At 35.4% G+C, this 11283-nt stretch overlaps 1 protein-coding gene and 1 long non-coding RNA gene across 3 annotated transcripts; both read left to right on the top strand.

Moving 5' to 3' along the window:
* The first annotated feature begins 305 nt into the window (after positions 1-305).
* Positions 306-2142, top strand: LOC147532001 (uncharacterized). Of its 2 annotated transcripts, XR_015228050.1 has the most exons (3): positions 306-536; positions 1456-1609; positions 1726-2142. It is a non-coding gene; the product is annotated as an uncharacterized LOC147532001 (long non-coding RNA). The 2 variants fall into 2 exon arrangements; XR_015228049.1 differs by having other exon boundaries at positions 1456-2142.
* Positions 2143-4336: 2194 nt separating this feature from the next.
* LOC147532000 (phospholipid:diacylglycerol acyltransferase 1-like) lies at positions 4337-10899 on the top strand. The gene is given in 7 exon segments (XM_086645701.1): positions 4337-5150; positions 6192-6414; positions 6937-7220; positions 7665-7980; positions 8790-9049; positions 10247-10704; positions 10707-10899. Coding segments are annotated over 7 exon segments (1995 nt in total). The 5' UTR covers positions 4337-4719; the 3' UTR covers positions 10730-10899.
* Positions 10900-11283: the final 384 nt, after the last annotated feature.

Raw genomic sequence — 11283 nt, 5'->3', positions numbered from 1 at the left:
TCAAACTTTATACAGTAAAAAGACCTATTGAACTGTAGCTAAAGCCAACATAAGTCTTATTTTATTAGAAGCCCGAATTTTATTTGTGTTGAATAACCCAAAATTTCTAGTGAGAAAAATATAAAGAGAAAATGACTGTTTAGGATGAAAAAAATATTATAATAACTAAAAAAGCCTACATTTTTTTCTATTGACTAAAAGTTGCCCAAATATTATAGTTAATGATACACAAAGTTTAAAATAATATGAGTAATTGTCATTAAGGTCATTTTCTATATTTTTTGTTCCCAAAATACCCTGCCCATTAAAATTCTCTTTCTTTTCCACAAAAACACATCACGATTTTTTTAGGGTTTCTCTCTCTTCTACTTCTTCATGCTTCTTCTTCGACTGTTCTTCAAATCCTTCTTTTTCGATGTTTTTCTCCGATTTTTCTTATTTTTCAATCTTCTCCAACATCTGTGTTCTTTAGCCATCAATAGACGTTTGAAGAACATGCTTAATCAATAGACGTTTTATTCTCATCTGTGATTTTGGTAAGTTATTAGCTAGTTTTGGCTTTATGGGTCTTCTGATTTTAGGAGTTTAAGATACCCAAATTGATATGATTGCTTCATCTGTATAGTGATTGATAATTTCGTCCTTGATAAATTGTAAGTGTGAATGAGGAATTCAGATTTCAAATGATACCTGAAATGTTTAATTATGGGGTCATAACAAACTTTTTAGTAGGAATCTAACAATTGAATTTGGTTCTTGTGATTTGGTCATCTCAATTAATATTGAAAAGTTTGGAGCTGATATGTGCCACTTAGGGTTTTGTAGTTCCTGTAAAGGGCAAACGAGTGAATGTCAGTAAAAAAAAGTGGAAGTTGCCCAAATTCGTATGCAGTAATGGGTATGTTTAAGAGCTCTTCCATCATTTTGATTTCTTTTTTGATCACTTAGTACACAAGATGGTGAAGGTGGGTATGGAAACCGAGTATGTTTTATATTGGATTTCTGACCTAGCATGGTGAGATTTCAGTTAGAAATTCCATGAGAAACTACTCATTTAATGTAGATTGGATAGGCATTTGATTGCACGAACACACACATGTTATTCGGTATCACGGTGTTGGATATAGAAAACTTTTTCAATTCATAGTCATTTTGACCGTTCACTTTCCATAAGCCTATATCGGTTCTTCAACATGGTACAAGCTTCTCAATTTCGAGCTCTCGACCACAAAATTAGGGTTAAGTATAACAACAAATATTAGGTTGTTGTATAGACGACAAGTGTTAATTTTCAGGTGTTTATCATGTTGGAGGTTATGTAGTGGCCCCTAATATTAGGGTGTATTCATGACAGTGAGTTCAATCCATGTTAGCATGGATAAATGCTCTCACCTTTTGATTGTCCAAGAGATTAACAAATGGATAGAGCTCATTTGGTTATTATTGGTGTTTCAGTTGCGTGGTTATTGGCTTGTTAATTGCAGTTTGTGCGTTTCCCACGAGGCAAAACTGACCGAAGACCCTAACAAGAGAATGTTTGTTGTGCGCATGAAGGGTGAAAGGCAGAAGTGGCTTCTAGCCATTAATACAACTTTCAGTCATATGGAAGGTATACAACTAGTATCTTTGGTAGTTGTAGCAACATTACTTGGTAGGTTAATCAATTATCCTTCTGTTCTTAACTATCTTAATCCATAATAAATGGTCTTTCTATGGTGTCCCTAGAAGTGTCAATGACTGAGAAGAAGAAGGAGAACAAGGACTACATATAAAGTAGAGTTTCCATTGAACATAGTCCGGAAACAGAACTGCAATTTCAAAACCTTATCAACAAAAGTTCGATTTTCATTTTTCTTCTAATCTCAGCAAGTAGCCAAGTACAAACTCCTTCAAAAACAAAATACGGTGTGGTCTAATGATTGAGTATAAAAGGTTAGAGTAAGTTGTTGCATTCTGCCAAACAGTTTATGCTCTCACTAATGTTGCAAAAAGGATCACAAAAAGGAAAAACAAAGTGCAAACCTGCTAGAATTCTCTCGTTTCTTCGATCTATTTTCACTATGTACAATTGTATTTTCTTTGTGAGCTTTAAACTGCAAGAATGGTCGCTATTTGATTATGAATACGGTTTCTCTTGTTTCTTGTACATGTTGTCCTGCTTCCTATTTGGCCCCAAGTTTCCAACAGTTGGGTCCTCGATATGTATTTTATACGACTTCCAAAATTCTTTTAAGGATTGTTGCAAGCATTTGTTTGCAAAACAGATTGTTGCAAACGCATGTTTGCAGACATTTGTTTGCAAAACAGATTACATTATGCAAACACATGTTTGCAGTTTACATTGTTGCAAACACATGTTTGCAGATCAGATTGTTGCAAACACGTTTGCATAACAGATTGTTGCAAACACGTTTGCATAACAGATTGTTGCAAACACGTTTGCATAACAGATTGTTGCAAACACGTTTGCAGAAAAACGTAAAGGAAAAAAACGGCGTTTTTTTCTGGGTTTTTTTTTTTCGAAAAAAAGTATTGAAAGTGGATCTTGTTAGAAAGCTAATGAAAAATCATTTCTAAATATATAATTTTTATAGAAATCCGACATCTCAAACAAAAGTTATATCGATTTAAAGTTTAAAGAAAAATAAAAGAATTTAGTTACACAAAATGACAAAAAGGGGTATTTTAGTATTTGCACACTTTTTGACCTGAATAATAATTTTCAAATGTTTTGTGCTTTTCTACTCATTTTCAATATTATTTTGACCTTTTTAGAAATTATCTCAAATATAAAAACGCATGTTGTAATCAAACCAAGAACAACACAAATACAACAAGTCTTAAACTTATTCAATTCAACAAAAAGAACATCAAAAATAGTAATAGATTTGATTTATTGAAAACTTTAACAAAACCATACATTTTGATTTTGATTTCAACATGGGATTTCAAGGGTTCAACTATAAGTTTTAGGTTTAAAGTTTTATTTGATAGACTATTTTCAGAGATTTTTCTTTAAATTTAAGTCATTTGCTTATAAATACAAAATAATTCTTTTTTTATATAAGTGGAGATATCCGTAAATTTTTTAAAAAATAACCCAACTTTGTAAATTCCTCCTACTTGCACTGTGAATACTAACAACCAAACAAATTAGTTAGTTAAAGTGAAAATAGTTTTTACCGAAGTCCGCCTTCACTCTTGACACTTCTCGTGGACCTTGGACCGATCAGTCCAAAGACACTCAAACTGGACTCAGTCTGTGTTGTTCAAACCCAACACAGATTAGACCAGGCCAAGTGTCCCCAGACTTGCCTAATCTGTGGAACGCGCCGAGAGAGAGGAAATCTAAGTAATAATGAGGAGCGCCTATAGAATCTCGGGAAAACAAAAAAGTACTTGACAAAAAAAAAGTGATATCTTTACATGCACCTTATTGTTTGGATGTTGTTGGATTTAGGGAGGTTTTGGAGGACCTTTTTGCCAATTTTTTGATAAGAAAAGGGTTATTTCCCAAATAGCCTTCAACTTTGTGACCAGTTTCCTCCGTAGCCCCCTACTTTATGAAAAATACCCAGATGACCCCCTTTTTCCAGTTAACTTTGAATGTCCGTTACACTCTCATCACCTCTCTCTGCCACCTCATCTATCACACCGCATCATCGTCTTCACCGGCAATGGTTGCCGGTCGGCGACCTTCAAACTTCAATTTTTTTTTTGTTTTTTATCTCTCTATTTTTTTTTCTTTTTTTGACTTCTCTCCTCTCTGTCTCTAAACACTTAGGTCCATTCAAGAACAAACCTGTTCAAGGTTTGTTCTTGAACAGACCTTGAACCTCCGGCGAAGGAAACCCCTTCACCTAAGTGTTGAGAGAGAGAGAGAGGAGAGAAGTCAAAAAAATTCATTTTTTTTAGAGAGAGAGAGGAGAGGAGAGAGAGAAAAAAATTGAAGTCTAAAAGTCGCAGGCCGCAAATTTGGCCGACGACCTTCGCCGGTGAAGACGATGATGTGGTGTGATAGATGAGGTGGCAGAGAGAGGTGATGAGATGGAGGAGAGAGTGTAACGAACATAATTTTCGGCCCGCGACCTTCGTCGGTGAAGACGATGATGTGACGTGCTAGATAAGGTGGCAGAGAGGTGATGAGATGGAAGAGAGAGTGTAACGAACATTTAACGGTAACTGAGAAAAGGAAACCATCTGAATATTTTTCATAAAGTAGGGTGTTAGACAAGAAACTGGTCACAGAGGTGAGGGCTATTTAGGAAATAACTCATAAGAAAATAACGGCATTCCTATTGTGGTGTTCAAGGAACTTAAGAACGATTCATTTTCCACGAGGAAAAAGAAAAAGAAAAAGAAGATAGATTCGTTCTTCCACGAGAAACATCTTCTTTCCTTTTTCATCTTTTCCAACAATAATTTAGGTCTTAAGCCGTTAGATTTCAGCCAACTAGGCTTATATTGAACAGCTATTGGTAATGGTGGGTCCGACGTTATCTTCTAAACCAAACGGTCCAAACCTCATAAAAGCCACCAAAATAACTAACCGGACCTCCCATTCTCCTCCGGTCCCCTACTTCAATAAAGACTCCCCTCTTCATCAACATTCTCGCTGAATCAAAATTAGGGTTTTATATAGACCAGCTCTTGCACCATTAATGGTTAATCCGAACGAGATTATCTAAAGATAAAATCGTTCGGATTTTCCATTTGAAAATGTCGTCTATATTGAGAAGAAGAAAGGGTACTTCAGTACCAGAAAAGAACCCAGATTCGTCAGATAAGATTGTGGATGATGATGAAGAAGAGAAAACTAAGAAGAGGGTTAGTGAGAAGAAAAGATGGTCTTGTGTTGATAATTGTTGTTGGTTTATAGGTTTAATTTGTTCAATTTGGTGGTTTTTATTGTTCCTTTATAATGCAATGCCAGCTTCTTTTCCACAATATGTAACAGAGGCAATTACAGGACCATTACCAGATCCACCAGGTGTTAAATTGCAGAAAGAGGGTTTAATTGCGAAACATCCAGTTGTATTTGTTCCTGGAATTGTTACAGGTGGTCTTGAGCTTTGGGAAGGGCGTAGTTGTGCTGATGGATTGTTTAGGAAGCGTCTTTGGGGTGGTACATTTGGTGAAGTTTATAAAAGGTACCAACTTTTTCTTTTTCTTTCCTTTTTTTCTTTGTCTTTTGGTGATAACTAGTTATAATATTGTTAAAGTTCATTAGGTAAAGAGTCTTAGGGATGATATATTTAACCAATTTCATACTGTTTTCGTTAATAACGGAAATAAACAATCACGTCAAAACGCAAGAGGTCACGTGGTTCGGTTATATGACGAAAAATAACTCGATGATAAAAAGATTCTGCAATTGCTTATATATATAAATAACAACAAAAGCCTATATACGCTTCCATGATTTCGTTCTACAATCACTCGCAGAATAATTCTCGAAACGTTGAACCGTCCATCCGTTCCCTAACCATATTGATGGCCAACTCATATTCAAGGCACTTCTCAACATATATATTGGTTCCTTGAAAAAGTAAGTTTAAGGGGTTTTCCTATCATGTGTGCCCTTTTGGCACATGATTAAAAACAGAAACTCTTTCCTTTTGTAATTGTTGAAACTTTGAAATTAGTACAATTGCTGAAAAAAGTTGATCTTTGATTAGTCAAAAGTAGGAAGAATTGTTGAAAATTTTGGTTTATGTTTTTGGTGAACTTTTTTGTTATTTGTACTTTATTTGTGCTAAATCTTTTTAATTACTTTGTGAAGAGGATTATTGTCTAGAATTAGATTTTTAAAACACAATTTTTGAGAATGGACTCTTAGGTTTTAACTTTAAATATTGGAAAATGTATTTTTTTTCCTTCATGACGCAACTCCTACGTGATACGTTTGGTTAGAAAGTCAAAAATCAGGATTTTGTAAATGAATTAGTTGACAAATTTAATGTAGTCTTTATTCAGTTATAGTTGGTGCGGTGTTTTCTGAAAAAGGAAAGGATCAAAATTGCAATGATTCTTTCTTGCATATATGAATTCTGTCCTCTTCCTATGTTGGTAATAGTCTTAAGAAACCTTGCTTATCTCAATGAAACAACTCTTAAGTGATAATTTTTAACAGAAATGGTATAACATTTCGATTAAACTGTTAATTATATAATTCATGTGATATTTTGCAGACCGTTGTGCTGGGTCGAACATGTATCACTGGACAATGAAACTGGGCTAGATCCTTCTGGTATAAGAGTTAGGGCTGTTTCAGGACTTGTCGCAGCAGATTACTTTGCACCTGGCTATTTTGTCTGGGCAGTTCTGATTGCAAATTTGGCAAGAATCGGCTATGAAGAGAAAACCATGTATATGGCTGCATATGATTGGAGATTATCATTTCAGAACACCGAGGTGATGATTTTATCAACTTTTCTCCCTATATATAAGCTTATTTCTGGATTTTCTCCTATTTATTTTTTCATATTTCCTTTTACGTGCGATCGCGGACCTATTCCGCATTGGTGGGAAATATGTGAGGACTCAACAAGGTAAGTGGTTGAATGCCCTCACCATTCCTATAACACGTCATCAATACAATCTGTTGTAATGTGTTCTTCGCACCAGGGGTGTGGTGGTGGGGTTGGGGTGGGTTGACAATCCCACATCGGTGTGGGTATGTAGGGAACTCCACAGAATAAGTGGTCGGACACTTGGATCCCCATGTGATTTAATGCTTTCTTGAAAATTATAAATCCCAAGAGACTTTTATTTTTGTTAAAGAAATCCCAAGAGACTAAAGTCGACAATATCAATGGATGCCCTATGGGCATGACTTGAACTTCCCTATAGCACTCCATGCAACATCAACTTTTCCTTTATATTATTGTTGTCTTACCATTGGGGTGTATTGTTTCTAAATAACTGAACTTATAGGTTCGGGATCAAACTCTAAGCAGGATTAAGAGTAACATAGAACTCATGGTAAGTTCAACTGGTGGAAAAAAGGCAGTTATTATACCACACTCCATGGGAATTTTGTACTTTTTGCACTTCATGAAATGGGTTGAAGCACCAGCTCCTATTGGTGGTGGTGGTGGATCAGATTGGTGTGCTAAACATATAAAAGCAGTAATGAACATTGGTGGACCATTTTTAGGGGTTCCAAAAGCTGTCTCAGGGCTTTTTTCTTCTGAAGCCAAAGATGTTGCTGTTGCCAGGTATTCTTGTTTTATCACTAGTTTACGAAGTGATTCATAGACTGTTATGTATTTGTCATGCATATTAATTATAAATTCAAATTAACATAGATATTAGAGTAGACTTCTTTATATGGGGAAAGTTTATATCTTTTGTAATTACCATTCAAATTTTACATATATAGTACAAAAGAAATTAATAAAGAAACAGAGCGACTTCTTGGAACACGGGGAGTGATAGCGTGTGTATAGTTGAAATTGATTTCTTTGTTGGTTGCATTTTTGGAAACAACTTTATACAACTGTTTGAGTCTTCTCCATTCATTTGTCAAATCTACTACATTTCTTTTCTTAGTATGAATTTATTGAGTACCAAGTAGGATATCGTGTAAAGAAACTCTAGATGTAGTTAACGATTTTTCAGTTGATGTAACATCTCCTGACTAACTTGCTTCCATTATGTAGGGCAATTGCACCGGGTGTTTTGGACATGGATTTCTTCCATTTCCAGACTCTACAACATCTAATGAGGATGACCCGAACATGGGATTCAACAATGTCTATGTTACCAAAAGGCGGGGAGACAATTTGGGGCGGTCTTGACTGGTCACCGGAAGAAGGCTATGATTGCAATTTGAAAAAGAGTACTCAGGTTGTAGACCATAATATGACACTAGCTGCAAATAAGCAACCAAAAACTGCAAATTATGGACGAATTATATCATTTGGAAAAGATATAGCAGATGCACTATCAACCGAGATTAAGAGGACAGAGTTTAGGGTAACTTTCTAGTTTCATATCTGATTATATTCTCATTATTAAGAGTGCAGTTAAATGCGCTTAATTGGTTATTATTTTAGTTTTCATCAAGTTTTGAGCTTCTCCTTGTAGATGTTCTCACTCAGATTTGGTAAAAGTTGGAAATCTTGTAGATAAGCTTATAAATGTTCCAATCATCCATGTTTTATACAAACAAAAGCTTTGAGCAATAGCTTTTCACGGTAAATATTCGTCTGAGAAAGTGCTTAGATTCTAGAGAACAATTAGTATTTCTATACATGGTGTGAAGAATTGGCTTGTCGATTGTGATGAAATATGGAGCTAGGATTTCTGTGGCTGAAACAAGTATGGCTGTCAATCCAATTTTCGAAAATGATGTTTTATATGTATCCACTAGGTATCGACTTACCTCCGTACGCAAATTGAGTTTAGGGAACTTCGTCGAGTCCCTTTTCTTGTTTCTCTTTTTCATTTTCTTGTATTTTATATATAAATAAGAAATTGATTGTCACAAATTTACGTAATTCATATATTTATATGCGTAGTAAAGTTTTTAGCCAAGTGACTCGAGGCCCTGAACTCAACTCTTTAGGCTATTTATTGGGCACTTTCTGTAAGGTAATAGAAAGTATTGATTTTAGTGTTTCCTTTTTATGTCTTAAACCAGATTCCTCTATTAGGATACCATATAGACGTGTTTGCTTTGTGCTATAGCATGTTTAACTTTGACAGATATACGCGTAATTCACCTTTTAGTTATTTTTATTTAACACTATTTACTTATACTTTTAGTTGTTTGTAACATTCAGGGTGCTGTTAAAGGCAACAACCTAGGAAATGCGACCTGTGATGATATATGGACGGAGTACAGTGATATGGGCTCTGGGGGTATTAAGGCTGTTGCTGACTACAAAGCTTACACAGCCGGAGAACTTTCAGATTTGCTTCATTTCGTTGCTCCGAAGATGATGAAGCGTGGTGATGTTCATTTCTCACATGGAATAGCTGAGAATTTGGATGACCCAGAGTACAATCACTACAAATATTGGTCAAATCCTTTAGAAACAAAGTAAGCACTTTTGCAATTTATTCTGTATATATCTTGCTAGCTGTGATGTTTGAATAGCATGCCTTTTTTTCTTTCTTTTTAACAAGGTAATTCTTCGATTTGACAAAAAAACTGAAACTTTTAACAGGTCTATAGATTAAGTTAACGTTCAAACTGCCTTTTCATATGACGTAGAGGAAAGCTTGGTAAGAAGCCTAGAACGACGGCTCAAGCTTGTGAACTAATAAAATCTTTCTACCATGTAGAAAAACCAAAATATTATTGAATACTTTATTTGATGAACTCCCTAAAATTTGTAGAGAACCCTCATGATATACTATTAGAGGTTTCCAAAAACCTAAAAACTTCTAAATAAACAAAGGCCATCGCTTTGGGGCATCCAACTTTGGTCTTGGGGCATGTAGATTTTGGTCAATCTTATTTGACCCTAATGGACTAGAGGGCCACTTGATTTTGAGTGCAAATATCAACTTATTTGTGTTTTTTTTCCTAATTTACATCTTCAATACTTCATTACTACCTCCGACCACCATCCCAACTTCCGATGGTCACCACCCCCACCATTTTTCTTGTCCCTTTATCCTTTGTTCTCTCTGTTTCGGCGAAGGAAAGGCATCCCTTCGCCGAAACAGAGAGAAAACAAGAGGAGAGAAAAACTTGGGGGTGATGATAAAAAATGGTCGGCTGGTCGTTGGTGATGGTGAAGCTGAAGATTTAGTGTAAAAAGATAAACAAGTTGACTTTTGGTTTTTAAAATCAAGTTGCCCTCTATGACATTTAGAGTCAACTCTTATTGACCAAACCTACATGCCCCGTAATCAAAGATGGATGCGCTGAAGCAAAATATTAGAACACGGAGATTATGAAGTTTTCAGAAAACATAAAACTATTGACTTAGCTAAAATAATAAATTATTGAATTGTTCATTGTCGAGTAAGTCTCACCAATCGAACCACGTAAATCTCGTTTATATTTATGTGGTTGTTTACTTCCATTAATGCTTTTCTTCGTTTGATTGTTCTTCTTTATAATAGAGTTGTTGAAAGCATTAAAGAAATTATAACATGATTTTGCTTGTCCTATTTAGTTGATATCACCAATGAACATGATCGTGTATGCCTAATGACTGGTTGTGGTCCATCAACTTGGCAAATTACTTCTAAAAAATCGTACGTCGTTTGTTGATTATTTTTGCAGATTACCAAATGCCCCTGAAATGGAGATATTTTCTATGTATGGTGTTGGAATTCCCACAGAGAGGGCATACGTGTACAAGTCCACCCCATCTGCCGAATGCCATATTCCATTTCAGATTGATACCTCAGCTGAGGGTGGAAATGAACAGACATGTCTTAATGCTGGAGTTTTTACAGTTGATGGGGACGAAACTGTTCCGGTTTTAAGTTCAGGTTTCATGTGTGCAAAAGGTTGGCGTGGAAAAACTCGGTTCAATCCTTCTGGAATCAAAACTTATAACCGGGAATATAATCATGAACCTCCAGCTAATCTCCTTGAAGGTCGGGGAACCCTGAGTGGTGCTCATGTTGATATAATGGGAAATTTCGCACTGATTGAAGATGTTGTCAGAATAGCAGCAGGAGCTAGAGGAGAAGATTTGGGTGGTGATCAAATTCACTCTGATATCTTCAAATGGTCTGAAAGATAAAACTGCGGCTCTAGTTATTGGTAATTTCTAATACTTTTTCTCGGTCGTTTAAATTCATGGAGTTACCTTTCAAACAGCAAGGGTTTCTCTTTCTGAGTTTGCATATTATATTCAAATGGTACATGAATTACAATACCTATCTTTCCAATTTCATGTCACACATTAATAGCACTCAAATTTCCAATTTGCACGGCTCACTTTTAAAGTTAATCAGGCACTAAAATTTCCAATTTGCACGACTCACCTTAAAGTTAATACTATTTATTGGGGCAATTGCTAAAAAAACCTAAGCATATGTGATATGTATCTCATCCTAACAAGAAATTCAGAAATGCTCACACAACTATTCTTTCGTCAAAATAGAAAAGGGAAAGAACTTTATGGTATATCTCCGTGCAACTATGGATTGAAGTATTTAACGACTTTTGCTAAAATATCTAATACTCATGTCTACAAGAGGAAATTAACAAACATTACATTAGGTTGCTTAGAACTTCAATCTTGTGGTCAATAACCCTTGGCTCAAGTGGTAAGAGGTAAGTCTTCCAACTTAAAGGTCAAGGGTTCG

The sequence above is a fragment of the Eschscholzia californica genome, unplaced genomic scaffold, assembly GCF_041429995.1.
Source record: "Eschscholzia californica isolate CP2 unplaced genomic scaffold, dmEscCali1.0.p SCAF_6, whole genome shotgun sequence".
NCBI classification, from domain to species: Eukaryota; Viridiplantae; Streptophyta; class Magnoliopsida; order Ranunculales; family Papaveraceae; genus Eschscholzia; species Eschscholzia californica.
The sequence above is the reverse complement of the archived record's forward strand: the minus strand, read 5'-3'. Positions and strand labels throughout refer to the sequence as shown.